We start from the raw sequence: 20,555 nt of genomic DNA on the forward strand, positions 1-20,555 counted from the left end.
TGGAGGTTCTGTGTCACTCAATTAGAATACAACCGCTGTCATCCAGCAGCCTGGTGAATCTGAATTTTTACAAGTACTTGGACAAACAAAATAATAGCATTCAAAATCAGCTGTGCAACGATGCTTTTTACATTTTAAAAGGGCGCAGCTTTAGAAAGACGCACTAGGGCAGGAAGTATAAAATAGTAGGTAATAGGTAGAGATTGGGGAAACAAATGCAGAGAATAAAAATAAATTAAAATGTAACTGAATTAACAAATGAATAGGAAAAGACTCAAGTCAAGAATGGAATGATAAAGTGATCTAACATAGGCCTATAAACAATTGCATATAAATAGAAAATAAAGACTCAGAAAAGAAAATTCCAGTCAAAGTGCAATGGAAAGACAATAGATAGAAAAACATGCCTTGTCAAACGTAAATTATTTTAAACATTCCATGTACCTTTACGGAGGTAGACTAACCAATAGGATAACAAGCAGATCCGTTGTGTGACTTTTGCCCATTATTACTGCGCTACATTCATTTTGTCTAAACATCTTTTTTTACCATTGTAAATGTCAGTGATATCATTTATAGTCATTTTTAATGAGCACACTGAGGCCAGTAGGTGGCAGTCGCGTTTCATAACTTGCTCACACAACCCAGTAGAAACAGTGCAAGAAAGTTGATCGAGTTTACAGCGTTACTGGGTTAGTCGACGGGATCGCGATGGTGATCCGGTGCACCACTTAGACTGCTATACTGTCAACAGTTCCACAAAATTCTATGTAATTCTGTTCGTAATTTTGGTGTCCGTGTTGGAGGTCAGAACTCCGAAAAGTCATCTTACGATAACAGCATTAAAACACTGGCTCAATATTTGAAAATGATAGAACAGTCGATTATTTTTAAATTACACCAAAGAAGTCACCAAGAATGACTTCACTTCACTGAAACCTGCTCACATCCTTTGGCTGGGTGGCAAACTGGGCCTCTGTAAGTCTGTGTCGTGCAACAGAAGCATTTGTATCCAGCTAAGTCCAGTCCTAGAAAGCATTTTTGATCAGAGGGTGAAGACGGACTAGTGAGTCATGAACGACTGATGGAAGCAGCTGGTTGAAGCGGCAAATCTTAATCTCTTTTGCTGGCCGCAACACTAACAACAACACGCATATCTTGAATATCAACAAGTCAGCTGGACAATGCTCCAGACTTTTGTCCCAACATTGAATTTAATTTCAAAAATCTACGACAGAACATCAGAGTACATTCTGAAAAATCTCATGCTTTATTCGTCTTCCTTAAAACGGACCAATGCTCAGGCTACTTACACGTTCCAGACCTTCAGATGAACTGCCACACAGACAGACAGACACGGTTTCATCATTAAGGCTTCTTTTTGTCGTCTCACTGCCTTTTCAGCGCCGGTCCTTCTGAGACTTGGACATGTGACATGCAACATAACAACCTCTCGCTCTGCAAACGCTGCTGATGGTGATGTCTTCCAAGTGACTCAACTCAAAGTCGCTTTTTAACTCCGTTTGGACAAGACCCACGGCGATACCTTCGGACTGAAGAGGTACCGCGTATGAAGCATTGAATTACCAAAAACAAAAACAAAACAAATCGGAGGTGTTCGCACACCTGAGGTGACAAAGATATGCTGGGCATGCTTTCGATGAGAAGCTCACAACTCCATCACGTGACAGATCCACCTCACCACAAAACCAACATGATCCACGATATCGAGGCGTCTCGGTAAGGACTGCTGTACATAAAAGAATCTTTATAAAGTCATATTTATATTATTCTTCATTATAGCTCTGCAAATAGTTACAGTATGTACAGTAAAAACTGCAACAGTTTTTGGTGCTGGTGTTGCGAGCACGTCATCCTCAGGTCACGATGGGATGCAGGAACTCTTGCACAGTCACTCAGAGCTTCACCAACTAGGAGAAATCTAAAAAACAAAAAAACGCATTCTCCTCTCCGTGCTGTGAGAGTACAAGCGGCTGCCTTCGCCAAAGCGTCCAAACTGGCAGGCGGCAAGCAGGACAGAGCGCCGGGACCTCGGGATGCTGGGAGACTGGCGTTGTCCAATCAGATGCCAGATTAAGGTCCAGTTCCTCGCATGGCTCCCTGGAAGAGTTCTGTCCAGACAGCTTCAAGAGCTTCTCTTCTCTCTACAAGTTTTCATCTGTACAAGTCTTAAAAAAAACCTATGAAGTCACAGTCAAAGAAAGAAGCTTCTGGAGTCCCAGAACTTGAAGATGGGTTTAGTGTGTCTTGCGTTTGGATCCCGTTACGATCGGCCGGGCAAATTCCACAAAGTCGTCTATGAGGACCGGCCATGCTCCTGTCGAGTGAACAAGACGTCAGCATCACCGGGGAAACAAAACAAAAGACAGATCCTCCGAGGCAGGACTCACCTTCCTCGTCATAGTTGGACATGTCGTCTGCAATCATGTTGCCGAAGTCCAACAACAAGTTCCATGTGTCTTTCGGGATGGACCTTTTATGATGCTCCTGAACAGCAACAGCACACAGCATTATTGGTACCTGTCCTAAGTCACTAGTCCCAGCAGCTCTGCTACTGAGAAGGGATGGATGCTTCATTCAACTCACCAACAGGAACTTATTCCAAAGATCAAGGAACTTGAACCTTCCCGACAGAACGAGGTTCCAGTAGGCCACTGCCATATCCAAATCTGCTGACAGGAACACACCACAGTTCAACTTCGACTTACTGTTACATGTTGAAAGTGCAGGACTCGCTGATGTCTCTGTTATGAGATTTTTTTTTAACTTAAAAAACAATATTTATCCCCAAAAAACAGGTACTTTAATGCACGAAGGTCCTTGTCACACATGGAAATCTTCTCATATTTTCCCAACAATATTCACCCGACTCTATGAATCTTTAGCATTCATTCATTTATTGCTTATCTATTCACCAAGAATGGCCAGTGGGGATGGAGTGATCCAGTCCAGAACCGGTATCTGGCTCCAATATGTTGGGTCGTCCCATTAATATGAGACACACTTCAGTTCAGGGATTCCACTCCACAGTTCACAGTCATTTAGCATGTGAGCAATAAGCAGTGCCAAGAGCTGAAACTTGCCTTACACTGGAATTACTTGGCTCCAGGGGAGCGATATTTACAGTATACATTAGTCAGTTGGAAGCCACATGTAAATTACGTGTTCACAGGGAGCAGGACGGCCAGGCTTGTCAGCATGTAAACAAACTGCACAGCCAGAAGTTTTCACTTCCCAAACAGGGTATATTATTGTGTGTGTGAAAGTGAATGTTGTCAACCGATTACACTCTTTACACTAATATTTCAAGTAAATATCAGTAGGAAAGCTCAGTTCTTCAGTATGAGTGTTGGATCAGAGTGGAAAAACCTGGCTGGGTGAATCCCTACAGGTCATGACAGCAAGATAACGGCACTAGTAATAAAAATTTGTGGAGAGACTTTAGCAAGTTAATAATGATTACTTAATTACAACATTATTACGATTAACTAATTACAACAAAAAATAACAGTTTGCTCTCCAGACAACAGGGAACCTTTGTAAGTGCAGGAGTTCCTGGTCCACAGATCACACAAGACAGGTGGCAGCTAGGATGATAACAACAACAACAAACATGGAGGAATCCCTGAACAAAAGCAAACAAAAGCATCTGTTTGCTTTTGTTCAGGGAGGTTTTTCACTACACAATGGCCAGGGTTTCCACTACTCTGAATGTAATGTGAATGAAATTCTTATAAAATTGAAATTCTTATACAAATATTTTCAAGACATTAGAAGAGCTTGAGTTTAAATAAAGTGAACTTGAATATAGACACCATCGTGATTTATTGTGCTATTGTCAAACTGATGCAAAATAAACATTTTTTTGTTTTTTTGTTGTAATTTTTATAAACTGCAATTCTCAATTCACTACATTATTTTTTTTAATCGAATCCCACCTTTCATAACGATAAATATGATAAGGACACAGTTTTGTCTCACCTAAACCCTTCTGTCCAGGGTTCTTGGCAAAATTAAAGGTGAACTGGTAGAAGTCCTTGAACTTGCTGCTGTCCTTCAGCTCCTGCTCCAACCTGGGCAGCAGAGCCCTGAGTTTGTCTGGACTGTCGCACCTGCAGAGACAAGCAAGGACTCAAGAATCGGATATTTCTGAAAACATCAAGCAGGTTGGTGAGTTCAATGGGCTCCAATGACTTCATTCTGTATAGCCCTTTATTCTGTCACATAGCAGAGCTACTTTTTACGTGCAAGTGATCCCAGTGACCTTTATTTATTTGTGTATCTCAAACTGAAATACAGGGAACATCAAAAAGATATCAATAAAACAGACAAATTTCAACCATTATTGTTTGCCAAAGCCGGCATGTAAGGAGGTCAAGAGCCAGCCCTGCTATTTGGTAGCAATGTTGGAGCTGTGACCTATAAGAGGTCAAGTTACTGATCCCCTCTAAACAGGAACACAGTTGACCCTGGTTCTCGTAAAAAGTCGACACACACTCCTAAGAAGTTGCAGCACTTCACTTTGCTGTTCCACGAAGACACACAATACCGGAGGTGTGATAGCGACCGGTTCTATATATAGTCTGCCCTCCCTCCCTGTCCAGATACGACAGTGTTTATGTCCCACTTACGGTCACTGTGTACCACTCACCCTAGCTCTGTCATTCCGTCCAGAAACTCCTTCTTTGAGAACTCGCACTGAGTGGCGGCACGGAACTTCCAGGCGACCACCAGCACCGTGATGCTGGCCGGGTCTAGCGACAGGTCGTCACAAAAGAGCTGGATTCCGTCGATACCGATCTTGTTCTCATCCTGGGGATCTTCATGACGGAGAAGGACAGCAACAAGTTCAAGACTGATATCTGAGCAAGGGTAGAGCTCTGACAGATATTTAGGAGAAATTGTTGAAGCCCTGATCCAACCCAATTCAAGAAAAACATGAATCCAAATTCAATACATTAATAAGCCTTCGTTTTCCTTGTGCTGACAGAACCAAACGCATGATGCCATTTAGTGTTTGGGTGCATCAACAGCAGTGACAAAATAGGAGGTGATACTTGACCATCATTGTACGCCTGTATGTTAGTTTGGATAGAGAGAGCTGCATGGATATTTTTAAGCTTTTTTTTCCCACAGATGCCATACTTTCAAGAGAGGTGTAGAATTTTCAACCCCATCAAGCAAATATTGACTTCTGACTGAAGTCTTGCTAAACGCAATATTATCAGCAAATACTCGCAAGGAGTGAGGTCTTTCTCTACCTTTATAGCGATTGTAGAGCTGCTCCAGCTTTTTCCGGTCCACAGAACTCTTCATGGATTCCTTACAGTACAAGTCTGGGTTCTGAAAATAGTTATCAGTGGCGACTTCAAGCTTCCAGTCATTCTGGGTGAGGCAGTACACGGCCGTCTTCTCCCCGGCCTGGGTGAAGGACATGAAGTGCCGTACCTTGTCCCTCTGCGAAGACTTGAGCTTATGCTGCAAGACCACAGGACAGGGACAGTCAGGCACGGGCGGAACCAGACCCGAAAGCATGGACAGGAAGACCCAGACGCAGACGGACACGCACACAAGGGCACCCAACGACACACACCCATCGACAAGCATTGAGGCAGCAATGAGGAGCGTGGGGGGGGAGACTGTGGTGTTTTTAAAAAAGGGGCCGTGCAGGGGGACAGCGTGTGCTTGAAGGGTCCACAAACATCACCAGGAAAACTCGTATCACTTTCAGACATCGCTCTGCCAGGGTTTGGAAACACACAATCAACACACCGATTCTCAGGAAAACAAAATGATCCATGACTTGAGTTTCTTAAAATAAATGTTGAAAATTGTACTGATTATTTGGAATGAAATTATGTCAACTACAAACCTTTAAGAATTTTAAAGCACAAATGTTAACAAGCATATGCATTAGCAATGGTCCAAGTATTGCATTTAAAAGTTAAGTGGGAAAAAAAAAGCAAAGATGGCATCCGAAGACTCAGAAGGCTAACGCCACTGGTTGGTTTAAATTTTTAAACACTTTGCCATTTTTGGCCTGCTGTCTGCACGACTCCGAAGTCTACACACCCATACACAGGGAGGTTTTCCAAATACAACTGGCCCTGTTTTCAAAATATTTGTTAATAAGGCATCAATATTAAGAGGATAACAGAGTGATAATAATATTGTTTACACTAGGTGATGCATTTATGTGCATGGAGTCCAAATTTTAAAAGAAAGCGAGCCGCTATTGTGGATGTCCATGTTTATATGTCATTTTTACTTCACTCTGGAGTGTTTCAGGCAAGTGCTTAAGTGAGAATCCCTGAAGGTTGAAGGAGGCGTTGTGGGCCCCACAGTTGACCACTGTCAGAGGTGCAACTTGAGTAGAGAGGCGTGATGCCATCGACTAAAACGTAGAGGTGTGTGGACAGCAAAAACAACCAATGTGTAGGGTTAACTATTATTTAGATGGTAAAGGTAAAACAGTTTATATTAATATTATCTTTGTTTTTTTAAGTCATTCATTCACAAACACTTGGACAGCAGCACTTTTAGTGATTTCTAAATATCCTTTACTGGTCACTGTCATCTACCGTAGCTAGAAGCTATCCAAAGGTTGCAGCAAGACAGCATTACAGTACGTAATATGAATGACGTGAATCTTCACAAATCAAATCAAAATGGGACACTACTATAATACGACAAGTTGCATTTGGAAAACGAGCTTGTCGTCACAAATACTTGATAAATCCCATCTGATTTTGGCAAAGTATCTGTCATTAGACCATAAATATATGTTTTTGATGTTGTCAAGAATATAACCTTTAACGTGTTAGTCAGTCGAATTAAACATAAAATATATTTTCTTTTTTTTTTTTTATTTATTTGAAATGAGCTTTCTTCCATGAGTGAAATTAAACGGTAAATAACGCGTGTACGGATAGATAACAACATTAACGAATGGCACTACAGCATCAACAATTTCAGTTACATACATAATACAGTATAGTTGTGAAAATAAAGCGTGTTATTTGTTGAGAATTCTGCTGATGAAGTAGCACGAGAGAGCTGGAAAGTACAATAACACAGATGATCATGGCAACGTTAGCATTCACCAGCTGCTAACGCTAGTGCCTCAGCGTTCGCAAAATACGCCAGCAAGTGCCATTGACATTTAAAATAGAGCACAAATACACTGACAGCATCGTTCTGGTTGAGTGCGAGCTCGTCATCGACTTTTCAGTGGAGCCCTAACCACGACCGAAGTTACCCAAGTGCTAAAAAGGGACGCTGCAGCTAGCTAGCTGCGCTCAAAATATCAACTGACCTTTCCTAAAACTGCGGCGAACACAACCACCACGGGCACGCTGCTCGTCAACGCATCGCACGGACGCGCTGATCGTGTCGCAGCGATTGCACCGCCAGCAACATCAAACAAAACAGAAATCTGGGTTTGTGTTTATTTTGGTTTCCTACCATTTTCACCGCCGCTGTTTGACCAGTATGGTAGCCCGGCTATTGCTCACCGTGCGCATGCGCGAAGGTAGTCGCGGTGTCAATAGGTTTTCTCGTCTCAACACTTTTACTTATGAGTTGACTGTTATTTTATCACCGTCCAATGCCCTTGGATTATATCTATTGACAGCCAAAGGTCTGAAAATGTTAATCGAAACTGTTGGGATTTCTTGTAACATGGATCAGGGGATGTTGAAAGATGTCTAGGAACATATTAACTAAAAGAAATCATAAAAAAAATCATCCATAATATGGATAGAAAAAAATGTAAACTATTACCGCATGCTATGTTATTATTAAAAAATGTACAATAATTAACAGACAATTGCAATGACCTAAAACATATCATACAGCATATTTATCCTCTCTGCCGATACAATTATTGTTCATTGAGCAGATGCTCCGGAGATAATAGAGGGGGAACATGGTTATGACATGTATATGTATCTGTTATTACAGATATTTTTATTTTGTTTCGAGCTTAAAGCACAAACACAAACAGCAGGCAGGGCTGATGCTCCACAATATCAAGGGCTAAGCAAACCCATACCAAATAAAAGGAAGTGCAAAAACAGTGTCCTCACATTACTTTCATGTTTTCCTGTGACTTTTATCTTAAAGATTGAAACACACTTGTAAAATTGATGGGACCATCATAGGGTACTCTGAAGCAAACAGTGCTGAGCTCAATCTGGCCACATTCTGTTTACCAAAGTCACTGAATTCTGAATTAACACATCTCATAACAATTGTTGTTGCATAGAAGAAGCACTCAGTGCTCAGCTGTTTTTGATACTCAAGCGCCCAATGACTGTATCTCTATAACATTGGGCTGAAGGGAGGCTCAACTCAGTTTTATCTGCAGGAACGTCCCACCCTTTAACATGAATGACAGGACACAACAACAGCAGCTGATAAAATATCTCTAAATGCCAGCCATCCTTATGTGCCTTGCAGGGAAAATGTGATATTTTTTTCAACACAATGTTCCAAAATTGCTGAATCAACAACATAATAAAATGCTCCCGTGAGCCCAGAATTGGCTCAGTCTTGGATGGGCAGATTGTGCAGCATAGGACCGAGCACACAGTGTCAGCTAGCCATGCGTGTCAATATCCAAACATTGGCATTTGGACATTTTGGTTTGTTTGGGATAAATGCAGTGAATGCGGAAATTAAGTCCACAAACAACATCCTTGCGTAAGTGTTGGGGCTTTAAAAGTGCCAAGACACTGTGTGGATGTCCTTAGCGGTGTTAATAGAGCTGGGACAGATCGCAACAACAAAATATAAGTAAATATTAGAATGTTACTATTTGATTAAAATATTGAAAATAATCATCATGCTCTGTGCAGAAATTGAAATACATGGCCAATAAACACAAAGTGGTCAATAAGAAATATAATTTATTGATGCATAGCTGGCAAAATCAATATTATTGTACAGTAGAATCTCTTTGAATCTTAAAAATATGCGACCACTGCACTGGGTGGCATCACCATGCGATCATCCAATAAAACAATGAAAGATTAAAGACGCAAAATTAATTTAACACTTTCCTCAGGAAAGTCACCAACATGCGTCGAATTGAATGTGGTTTAGGAATATTGTGACCTTCTTTATATGTTTTTGAAGATTTTCCAGGTTTGTCCATTTAACCCAAGGCTCTAGTTCATTTTTTAGCACATTTTTTACTGAAGCTAAGCCAAAGTGATTCACAAAGCATATCATTTTTAAAACTTATACCATTAGATGACAGAATGAAATTATAAAAACGAAGGCAAAGAACCTTTGATTTTACATGCAGCAGCAAGCTAACATGTTCTAGGTCCTCATTTAAAAAGAGAGAAACAAAAGATACAATAGCTATGAAATAATTATAGATAATAATTTGGTAATAAACCAGACATTACAGCGGCGTGGAGTCGCCCTCCTGACCACTAGATGGCGTTCCATACATTTTTTACCACAACGGGGACCAACGAAGTAGATTGTGGGCGTGAACTATTTTGGCTGTTTTGATTTCGTCATCGCGCCGCTGTCCAATCAGCGGGCGCTAAAGCGAGACACCGCCAAGCTCAGATTGGGAGTCGCGCTGCTGTAGCAAAGCTAGCGGAGTGGACTGGAGGAAGCTAAGTGCACCGGTAAGCGACGTTTGCCAAACTTAACAGCGTGTTCACTTACATTTGAACCAAGCACGGCCTTTTGCTTTTGGCGTCTTTAACACGGCATACATGCAGCGAATACACGTGTAGCGCGACAGTATCCCTGACAATATTCTTATGAGTTGCGGAGTTGTTGTCGATGACAGCTGCGGATTAGCCTGGCCGCTAATTGCTAGCTGAAGGCTAACAAAGCGTTTAGATGCGAATCTTGATGCAATTGTTTAAAAATACTCCATTAATAACACCTGGGATTTCACATCAGCTCGACGGTTGTTTTCCTTATATAGTGAGTCTATCGGCTGTGTAACCCAAGTAGGTCACGTTAAAGTGCGACAATGACAAGTGACATTTTATTAAATATTGAATAGTGCAACCATTAAGCGTGTTCGCCGATGGTTCGGCGCGTTTTAAGTTGTTAAAATGAGTTTTTGTTCACACGTCAGTAGGCCTCTGATGTGCACCATGATGCAGGCTGGCGTCCCGTGTCTTGCCCAAGGACACTTCCGACGGTCATTGGGGTATAGCCTGGGTTTGAACCGGTAACCTCTCAGGAACCAGCTGACCCATGACTGCACCTGCGCCACTCCGTCTCAACCAAACTGTTTTGAAGGGTATTTTAAGATAACCCCTCTCTTGTATACGAATATAAAAACGTCATTATTATCTTTATTATCATTGGTCGTCGAGGGTTTTGAACGTTAACAACTTGTTAAGATGGAAAAAGTTTCATTCATTAAGTTGTGCGTCTGAAATTCGGCCTTTTTTTTATTAGTTATAAATGCTTGGAAGAATGTAGCTGTGTATTTTAGTTTCAGTATGGGCTGAGATGACCCTGTTTGTGTATCAGAGTAATCTTTCAGTTTGCACAGCGAGTTTCCAACGGCAAAAATAAGTTTGGCCGCGAACCTACTCATTTGAATCGATTTATCGAAACGTTTGGAAACATCGTCTGGGTTTTTAGTTGCTATATAAACACATTTCCTTATCTTGATGATTTCGTAACCATTTCCAAAGCACTGTTTATAGTTGAATTACATTATTTTATGGGTTTCTCAGTGTGTGCCGACAAACTGCCTCGCCAGAGCTCTCGTATAAGTTTAAGCGCTAAATTGAAGGAAGCGTGTTGAGAAAGATTAAAAGGACGGAATAGGCGATTAAGACGAGCATTAAAGCGCAAATAAATGGGGAAATCGTTGAAAAGTACCAGGACTTTGCTTGCAATGTTTCCTGTTTGGTGAGGATTTAGACCTCCTCTTCCTCCGATCTCAAATGCCAACAACAACAGCCGTCGAAGCAGGATAGTGCCTCGTAAGTGCACAATAATCTCTGTATTTACTTTCAAATCGTTGCCCAACGCGCACATGTAAGCCGTATGCTGAGTCCTGTGTATATTCGTTTTTATGTTTTCAGCAGGAGGCCGGCGGTAGTTGGATTTTCCTCTGAATCCGTCCAGCAAAACGTGCATTAGCTTCCTAGCCCGCTAATGTACCGCTGCTAGCTGCACTCAACAAAAGATTGTCTTGCTATCATGGTGTGATGTGGATGCTGCCATCAACCGCATGCATCGATTACATCTGTTCCAGTTCGACGCTGCCATTTTTGTTTTGGCCTAGTTTGGTGACGATTCGGTGTAGTTTAAAGGTTTATTGTGGTGTCCTGTGGTAGAAGTTCGCCAATGCATCTCCCCGGACGTGTTCGCTACCTGAAGTAGGCCCTGTGCACAGTTGGGGGAAAAGTTGTGCTCATTCAGGATGGGGTCGTTTTTGCATCTCCTTCGGGGTTTCTCCTGAATGAAGATTAAGAAATCCAAAATCGTCTGTCCTTATGCTATATTAAATTAGCATAATGTTTGTACATCTTGCCAACAAAACATGGCTTTGCAAAGTGTATATGGAAGGATTTAAAATGGTCCAATTCGTCGACTTTTACTTGAAAACTCAATATTAACATTAATTGACTCGTCATTTTGTTCTTTTCTTCATGACTAGGGTCTATAAAGACGGAAGAGAATTCCCATTTTAAACTGAGGCTCAACTACCCGGTCCTGTGGGATCATGGCTAAAGATGTGAGTATACAAATAAGGAGTGTATGAAGTAATTTGGGACGACTATTTGGCATAGTCATCTATAATCGACTGATGGATTAGGTGACTGAGGCTCCTGGACCGTTTGGACAACAAACTATTCAAACCACATTTTGAGTAGTTGAACGTTACATTTCAAAACAGCACTTAACACTATACAAGTGTATACTGTTTACAAAGCTACAGTCAGATGAGTCACATGTTCATTAACCCGTACACATCATATGCAGTCAAGCTGACTAATGGTTAAGATAGACTAGATAGACTAGTCGACTGTCAGTGTGGTTATATTTTAATACATAACTAGTGTTTACAACAATTAACATGCATTTTTCTGTTTTCTAATGACTGTTTGCAACAGTATGATCACTTGAGCCTGTGTGTTCATCAACCTGCACTCATCCGACTCCAACCGGTTCACTAATCGATTGTTGTGACTAGTCATAGTCGCTTAGTCGTTGCATCATTAGAGTAACTGGTAAGACACTTTTCCAGGAAGAAAAAGCACTCGGTTAGCGACAGGTGAAACACAGGCTCATCTCAGCCAGGTGTCTCAAGCCGATCTACCAAAGGGCTCAGTGGGTGCAGGCTTTGGTTCCAACTAAACAAGCATGCACAGTTAAATCAAACAGGTGCAGCTGAAATAAACAGCACCAGACCCACAACCAACCGTTGACAGTCTTCAGACACCTGGTTGGTGAAATGTGACTGGTTGGAACAAAAACCTGCACTCACTGTTTGAGACCCCTGATCTAAGGAGATACAGCTGGCTTCTGTGCACCGACCAGAAGGACCAGTGAAGATGGTACAATAATTGAACATGAATAGTGAACAAGGCTGATACTAAGGTGACGGGTCGTGCTATGTTCTCTCACTCGAAGGCCAGTTCAACACGGTGAGAGGTCGGTGTGAGAGCCCAGCTGAAGTTGTACATTGCATTTCTCGCATTAACATTTGATAGTTGCTGACCAGTGCAGGTTGCACTCACCCCACAGATGTGAATTGAAAATAAGAAGTTCACTTCACTGCTTTTTATGTATGATTGTGTATGGGGTGTCTCTTTATAATTACTGCTGTTATTAACACGTTTGTACTTGTTAAATGTCTGGAAAGCATTTCTATTGGTACCAAATATTGTATGCCGTGTTGTATTCCTTGATAAGATTCTTATTAGAAGGACTAAATGGGAGGAAATATGGTTAACAGATGGACAAAGATCATAACAGTGACTAGTCTCATAAGTAGTCTATCTTAATATTAAACATAATTTCAGCAAAAATGCAACAGAGAACTTGGTGGGTTCTTCAGCCACGTCCTCTTAATTTTGCTTGTTAGCACCAAGGTGAACTTCAATGTTTGGGCTAATGTATTCATCTTCACAGGCTGGTCAGATTGAAACAAACGGAGAGCTAAAGCTTTTCATCGATCAGAACATGAGTCCCAGCAAAGGTATGACAGTTTCCTGTGCTTCTAAATATACATTTGTTTTTTTTTACCTTGTCTTGTGAAATGGATAAAATGTATTTTACACAAAATAAACCTTATTTAATGATCATTGATTTGTAGCTTTAGTTATTCAAATTTTCTTCTCCACACATAGTATAAGACTGAAACACCCTCTGTATATATAACACGTATGAATAAAGCCTTTCTCTTATGTATCGACCAACTTTTTTTCTCGATTTTACTGCCTGCAAAATGCAGCCAAACTGGGCCTGCAGCTTAAGAGCATGGGAGTGACCCTTAAACTGATCCAGATGAGAATAGTCTTGACATAGAAAAGCTGTTATCGTTTTTGCTTTCAAGTGTCTGGGAAACCCCAGCTGTATTCATTATGATATCTGTATATTTGTGAATGCTGCGTTTAAAACATCATTAAACTGACCCTAATATTGGCTACAATTTGCATTTATTCTGCTTTTTAAATGAGATTTTTTTCATTTGATCCGTGTGCACCTCGTAGACGTTAGAGGGCGGCGGAGCTTCAGTGAAGATCACTACTGATAATCCTCCTCCTTCTAGGTGTCCTGTCTTTGGTTACTGTCCAGCCGACTGCAGCCCCTGTGGCCAAACAGCTTCTGCCCAAAACCCTCGGACCATCCAACGTGAACGTCGCAGCCCACATGCAACATGTGTCACACGTGGTGAGTGACTGACGTTAATTGTCATTATTACAAAACACAGACATATTGATTGGCAAAGAAAATCCCAAATATATTTGCAGATATTCACTGTTGTCTAAGCTCCTCCATTATCATTGTGAGGTGACGGGGCGGGGAGTAGGTGGAGGAACTTGATCCTAAGCTTATCAAGTCTCCAGTCAGCAGGATTACACCCATCATCCCATTACATATATGGAATGTATTCATAGTGGAAATCAGCTTACATACTTCCTCAGTGATGGACTTGACCACATCTTCTGTGTTCTCTTAAGTATTAAAACTAGTATTTAAACAGGAATGGAATCTTGTGTCGCTTTTTCTGCGCAAGAAACGACATGAGTCATGCAGCTGCCAAACTTGAATCAACTATTATTTTCCAAATACATGTACAAACATGGATGCCAGTGTTTGGTTTTGAGCTATTTTGCTTCACCCCATTTTACTCATCTGTACCTTGTTTTTCTAAAAAGGAATATTTATGTATAAATCCTCTCCAACTGTCTGGCGACCATGTTTGTGTCCCACTGGTTTCCACAAGTGCACTTGAATATGGAGAATATTTGTTCTTAACATCATGGTGTGCCTGTTCATGTTGGGATTCCAGACCAGCCTCTTGTATTGTTTGAAAACTCTAAAGCTCTTGTTTCGTTTTGTGCTTTCAGCAGAACTGGTTGTTCGGTGAGCTGTTCTCTTTGGCTTTGCTCCTCATTCCCGCCCACTGCTATTCGTCACTTTTTATGAACTCTGTCTCCCAACGTCACCAACCGATCAAAAGTTAGACTGAACTCATGGGCTGTGAAACTAGATCAGTGGGGGAAAGGGCTATGGAGCTGCTGCTTTCGCGAAGAACTCACTCTGTCGCTCAGGATATAACTTGGTTGTTTCTCTGAAGTCAACCATTCAAGTTCCTCTGTACTCTGGACCCCTCTCTTGGGGTCTGGGTACAGACTTTTTTGCATTATGAAATTGGAATCCTGAATGGAATTTATTATATGTTACGTTACTTGGGAGACTTTGGATTCATAGATGAAGACAACAATAAATATGCTTTCTGGATGTCTTGCAGATGATTGGAACGCCTCAGAGACCCACAGTATCTAATACCATATTGGTAAATAGTCCACACACACCCAGTTCCCAGTTCCTCACACAGAGTCAACCGTCGGAGTCCTCTCCATGGTCATCAGGGTACGTTTGTTTTCGTATTGCTTTAACGTCACTTCCTCGATGCCTTAGATGAGTAGATGGTCTCCCCTGTTGCAGGAAACGTGGAAAGAAAGGGGAAAAGAACGGGAAGGGCTTACGGCATTTCTCCATGAAAGTTTGTGAGAAGGTGCAGAAGAAAGGAATCACCACCTACAATGAAGTTGCAGATGAGCTGGTGGCAGAATTCAGCTCTGCAGATAACCACATGTCGCCGAACGACTCAGTAAGGCTTCCATCCACACATTCCATGCACATTAATTCATCTCTTATTAAATGTCACCCATTCACTCGAGTTGTATTCTGATTCTCCTTTCCAGCACGCGTATGACCAGAAGAACATCCGGCGGCGTGTATACGACGCACTCAACGTGCTCATGGCCATGAACATTATCTCCAAAGAGAAAAAGGAAATCAAGTGGATTGGCCTGCCCACCAACTCTGCACAGGAGTGTCAAAACCTCGAGGTACAGAAGCGCTTGCGAAGCTGCCGACGTCAGCCACAATATTAAACTTTTGTTCCTTCCCTCGCAGGTAGAAAAAGAGCGGCGGTTGGAGAGAATCAAACAGAAACAGTCACAGCTTCAGGAACTTATTTTACAGGTAGGAATATGTATATATATATTTTTATTTCTGGATAGTTTAGACACACATTTGTCTCTCTCTTTTCTTGTTTTATCCCAAGAACACGAGGCATTACAGATGTTGATGCCCAGTAACAATTGGTACATCATCATTTCTCTCATAATAAGGGCCTTGACTGTTGTGTTAGACTCACCATGTGACAAAACGATACCTATGTGACATGGGACAGTAAATATAGCCTTGACAAGTGATTGGATCATAATGAATGGATTTGAAGGGTTTCACTGTCTGTAATGTTCTTATAACATTGTTTCACAGGCTCGTGTCCTAGTAGACATTGTGTCTCCATCTTCATCAATGGGCTACATCTTGCAACAGCACTTTTGTTTTCTTTGGCTGTGAATTCATCACAAAACTCGGCTTCATTTTTCTCCCCTTACTGCAGCAAATAGCCTTTAAAAATCTGGTACAGAGAAACAGACAAACAGAGCAGCAGGCCAACAGACCTCCGCCTCCCAACTCCATCATCCACCTGCCCTTCATCATCGTGAACACCAACAAGAAAACAGTCATTGACTGCAGCATCTCCAATGACAAGTATGTGATGGTTCTTCATTCAGGTATTCAGTTGACGTAATTTTCCCTAACCTCAGATGTATTTATAGTTAGATGATGTCTTGGTAATGTTAACGTTGGTGTTTTGATCGGCGCTTGTGTGGATGAGTTCACCATCTGTCACCTGGTCAACATTGTTTGGAGTCTCTCCAGAGTTGTCCTGCCGGGAGGGAACTGGGCAAACTTGGGGACCAGATGGAGGATTTCTCTTTTCTAGTTCCAACTCCCCTTGCTGCTTTTCTCCTCTTTCAGGAAAGCAGTGTCATGTCGCCTCAACTCTGATATCACAGGAAGCCCAGATATTTAGGAATTAGGCCACTAGTTTTAGGACTATTTTTCCTTTAATGAAACACTTGTTGATGTTTAACTCGGGCTGACATTTCTCTGTGTAATTTCAGGTTCGAGTATTTGTTCAACTTCGACAACATGTTTGAGATCCACGATGACATTGAGGTGCTGAAGCGAATGGGCATGGCCTGTGGTTTGGAGGCCGGGAAGTGTTCTCCTGAAGACCTGAAGGTGGCGCGTAGCCTGGTGCCTAAAGCGCTGGAGCCGTACGTTATAGGTCAGTGGCGATGCAGTTGCACAACCAACCGTGTGACGTGCTGCTCTTAGATCATGTCTTGCTGCTGCTGCTGCTGTTGAAGAAAACCTCATTCTTCCTCTTCTCACTTGTTTTTGCCGCTTGGTGCACCACGACTGAGCTACAATGACTAGCCTACGTGTTTGAGTCATAGATGACCTTTTAGTTCCTTTTGTTACGCTCATGTTACATCTTCACACGTTTATAATTCAGAACTCCTACTGACTGCAGTAACTGAGGGCAGCTGGAAAATCCCATGGTGAGATTTCAGTAATGCTTTGATCATGGCAGGAGCATTTTCTTATTTTATACAGATAGTCTTTGCTCGTATACAATTCTCACACTCCTTTTGTTAAAATGTCGGGGCTTTTCTCTACTCTCACTGAAATATTTATGGTGTCTATGTTGAGATATGAACATTCAAGGTGTTAATATTGCTAAATCAACTGTCAGTTTCCCCTCCTCGTCCTTCATGGAAAGCTATGGCAGTGGAAAACGTCATTTTTATGTTTGCCATTCATTGCACTTCAGTCATTTTCTGCGTGAACTTGTTGTGACATAGTTGTGATTTTTTTTCTCCTCCAAAATTCTGGGTTTCTATTAAACCCGTAGTCATATAGTGTCATATAGCTATTGCAATATCTGGCATAATTATTGTGATATGCAGTGGTGTCCATATTGTTCAGCCTTAGCTTCTACAATTGCTAGCATCTTACTTTGGTGTTTAGGTTCAGAACTTTTATTCCCACACTTGCATCGACTTTCACCTGAGGACTTGGTGCTTGTACTGCCGCCTCCAACGCTTGTGACCTTGGAGACTGCTGCTGAAACTCGCCCAACCGCAGCACCAGCACTGAGGCCGGTCGCTGGATTTGGCGTGAAGCCTTTGACTTTCATTCTATGTTCCACGTAGCAAAAAATAGGGTGTGTCCAGGTTTAGACGGCTGCTTGCTGGGACGGGGGCCATTTAGCGGAGCCAATCAGAGTCCAGGATACTGGAGGTTGTTTAGACGTAGCTTCCATGCAGCCTGCTGATTTGAAAGAAAAGTTCTGTAGTATAATTCAGCTTACCGTACGTCTCAGTCCGTGTTTCTGTCTCCACAGAGATGGCAAAAGGGCCGATCAGGAATGTCTACTTAACCGGAGGATCCTCAGCAAACGGCGGCCGTTATCCAGCGAGCAGGTGGGAGATCTTGGCTTCAGCTGCTGAGTCGACTGGCCTTGATAACCTCTTGAAATCTAACCATCGCTGTCTTTGTCTGCAGCGACGGCGGCCCTGACGGCACGATGGCCTCCAGCTCAAACGACTCCCACTACAGCGGCTCACGGGTGGAGACACCGGTGTCTTACATGGGCGACGAGGACGACGACGAAGAGTACGACGAGAACGACGACGACGACTAAGCTATCGACACCTCTCGACTCCAATAAGCACAGTCTTGTCGAAACACCTTCACAGTGGGAATTCGGTCCCTGTTTGTATGTGCAACCTTCACCCCCGTTTCTCCGCCTGTTTTCTTTGTATGGCTTTCTCAGGGGTGTCAATGAAAATAGAGAGAGAACAGGAGCAAACACTGTGCCCAGTTTTGTTTCTCCTGCTCCTGGATCGCTTGTAGCCGCACCACAGTTCGGAGGGAGGTGTCGTCCGAGTGAACTCTAATCAGCTGCCGAACCTCCAGGCTGAAGTCTTTGTCTAATTCACGTCTCAGTAAGCCATCCCACTAAATATTGTATAAAAACCTACTGCTGTTGGAGAATGTATGATGTTTGAATATTCCTATTTTTGCTATTCGCAGACACAAAATTGATCAAATGTTCCGCAGTCGTCTGCCGTTTGCGCGTCACAATGAAATCTAACTGGCCTGATATCGCTATATCCGAGGATGGGGCTCCATCACCTGTCGATACTTTTTGTTCCCTGTTTTTGGCAATAAGTTGGAATAGTTTAATCCTCGTCATGTTGGGCTGGCTTCGTTCTGTTCTATAGGCAGCTGCTTTTCCTGTTCTCATTTATTAGTTCTTGTTGTTTTATATTTTGAAGTTGGAGATTTTTTTCAATCACTGCCCTGTTAACGCCTTGGTAGTGTTTACATGAATTTTGACACCAGCAGGGTGAAGACTTTGATAAAAAAAAAAAAGAAAAAAAAAGAAGAAGAAACCAGGCTCTTGATAGGTGGATAAGCTTTGTTTGCATATACAAATCCCATTGATTGTAGCTTATAGAATCCTTTTAGAGGCCAGTGGTAAACTATATTAGACCTTGGAACATCGATGTAACAAATGTGTGGTTGTAGAGGTCTTTCTGTACTCCCCCCTTCAAAATCCCCCCTTTTAAGACTGAGCATCATGTGTACTGACTCTTCCAAAAACCCGGTCTGTAATCTAATATAAGTTTTCAAATTAAAATATAGATTGTTTTAAAGCTCTTTGCATCAACACATCTCTCACCAACATTTCTTTGCGAATCTCTCCACATAGATCCTTGAAATCGTTAAAATTGTCCATGAAGAAAATGATTTTGATTACTCAGATTTGAGCCTTTACAGCATCTATCAAGTCACTGACTTATAGTTGCTCTTTGATCGGCCAGTCCAAGGAGATCGGAACGATAATAACCACTCCCCTTTATCACAAAATGAGCCTTGGTATTTTAATCGGACAGCATGTCACATTTGACCCCTTTGAGTTCTTTGGTTCTAAAGAAATAAAGTCAATATTGAACTCAAGATTTGTGGTTCTTCAAGCCAATGAGGGGTTGTGTGGCACTTAAAAAAAGCTAGTAGTAAACTAGCAAGCCAGGGGTATTTGTTTTTGAAAAATGATGCATCACTTTATAAACCAGAAAGGTACTAGGACAGCGCGTTACATCTGCCCAACTGCTCCGGTGGCGGTAGTGTTGCGTAGCTCCCGCGGAAGACACAGCCTTCCAGTCGGGAATAAAGGAAACTGTGGTAAGTCCTTGCTTTTTTTTGTCACCAGTTACAGTTAGTTTCTTGGTGTTTTGCTGGTCATGTGAGCCTAAGTTGACCAGTTACATTTTTGGGACGTTTGTGTAGCCAAATGAACACACTTCAAATGTTTTATTGCAATATTTTTCTCCATTTTGGTGTCATTTTGTTCTCAAACAAACCGAGCTCTCATACATAACCTCCACCTAGTTTGCACTGACAGTACGTGCCCTCACAAATGGTGTGTCCAGAAGTCCTTTCACAAGTTCTTGTGACCATCCTACTTCAGTCAGTCAAGTGTGCAGTAGTTTATTGTATGGCCCTAGTTTGGGTGCGACTTGCTTTTGCCTTTTCCATTGAGATTGTCTGGAAGACAGGTGCAACACGGTGAAATGCTGGAGGGCAATATGGCGAACCGACTCTAGTTTCCATGAGCCTCGCTCTCCAGGGCCACCTGCTGCCATCATATCCAGGACCTGGTGTTCCTGACATGGAGGACCATTCAGGACCCACATGGAGCACATGCTGTCAGCACTTGGCCTTAATGAACCCTTCAGTCAAGTTCATTTAAAGTGGATTTGTTTTGCATCAATGTCCTTGCCTTCAAAATTCAATTTGTTTGGACTGAACCATTAAAACTCAAGCCACCAGTGTGCCATGCTTGAGACGCTTCCACTGGGCCTGTG

At 42.1% G+C, this 20,555-nt stretch overlaps 2 protein-coding genes across 3 annotated transcripts; one reads left to right on the forward strand and one right to left on the reverse strand.

The window, feature by feature from the left end:
• Nucleotides 1-1,213: 1,213 nt before the first annotated feature.
• Nucleotides 1,214-7,535, reverse strand: dcun1d2a (DCN1, defective in cullin neddylation 1, domain containing 2a). 2 transcript variants are annotated; one of them, XM_053877003.1, is made up of 7 exons: nucleotides 7,486-7,535; nucleotides 5,283-5,499; nucleotides 4,673-4,841; nucleotides 4,003-4,133; nucleotides 2,608-2,690; nucleotides 2,412-2,508; nucleotides 1,215-2,338 (listed from the first exon to the last, which is right to left on the reverse strand). In XM_053877003.1, the coding sequence occupies exons 1-7, from the start codon at nucleotides 7,486-7,488 to the stop codon at nucleotides 2,259-2,261; spliced, it is 780 nt and encodes a 259-aa protein (XP_053732978.1). In that variant the 5' UTR covers nucleotides 7,489-7,535; the 3' UTR covers nucleotides 1,215-2,258. The 2 variants fall into 2 exon arrangements, with proteins under 2 accessions (XP_053732977.1, XP_053732978.1); XM_053877002.1 differs by lacking the exon at nucleotides 7,486-7,535 and having other exon boundaries at nucleotides 1,214-2,338; nucleotides 5,283-5,643.
• Nucleotides 7,536-10,858: 3,323 nt separating this feature from the next.
• On the forward strand, nucleotides 10,859-19,632 carry LOC128765827 (transcription factor Dp-1-like). The gene is made up of 12 exons (XM_053876978.1): nucleotides 10,859-10,997; nucleotides 11,678-11,755; nucleotides 13,156-13,222; nucleotides 13,796-13,917; nucleotides 15,002-15,123; nucleotides 15,199-15,364; nucleotides 15,459-15,605; nucleotides 15,673-15,741; nucleotides 16,169-16,320; nucleotides 16,737-16,903; nucleotides 18,026-18,104; nucleotides 18,187-19,632. Exons 2-12 carry the CDS (start codon nucleotides 11,744-11,746, stop codon nucleotides 18,323-18,325), a joined length of 1,242 nt encoding a protein of 413 aa, XP_053732953.1. The 5' UTR covers nucleotides 10,859-10,997; nucleotides 11,678-11,743; the 3' UTR covers nucleotides 18,326-19,632.
• The last annotated feature ends 923 nt before the right edge of the window (nucleotides 19,633-20,555 follow it).

Source organism: Synchiropus splendidus, chromosome 10, assembly GCF_027744825.2.
Source record: "Synchiropus splendidus isolate RoL2022-P1 chromosome 10, RoL_Sspl_1.0, whole genome shotgun sequence".
In the NCBI taxonomy this organism is placed as follows: domain Eukaryota; kingdom Metazoa; phylum Chordata; class Actinopteri; order Syngnathiformes; family Callionymidae; genus Synchiropus; species Synchiropus splendidus.

Bases quoted from the DNA above. Each gene is read 5' to 3' on its own strand.
- dcun1d2a (XM_053877002.1), bottom strand. From the start codon at position 5,628: ATGCTTGTCGATGGGTGTGTGTCGTTGGGTGCCCTTGTGTGCGTGTCC. The intron at 4,842-5,282 runs GTAGAGAAAGAC...TCCGTCATGAAG, and splicing joins GCTCTACAATCGCTATAAAG to ATCCCCAGGATGAGAACAAG. The intron at 4,134-4,672 runs GTGAGTGGTACA...TTGTCTCTGCAG, and splicing joins GACGGAATGACAGAGCTAGG to GTGCGACAGTCCAGACAAAC.
- LOC128765827 (XM_053876978.1), top strand. The intron at 16,321-16,736 runs GTATGTGATGGT...GTGTAATTTCAG, and splicing joins TGCAGCATCTCCAATGACAA to GTTCGAGTATTTGTTCAACT. The intron at 16,904-18,025 runs GTCAGTGGCGAT...CTGTCTCCACAG, and splicing joins GCTGGAGCCGTACGTTATAG to AGATGGCAAAAGGGCCGATC.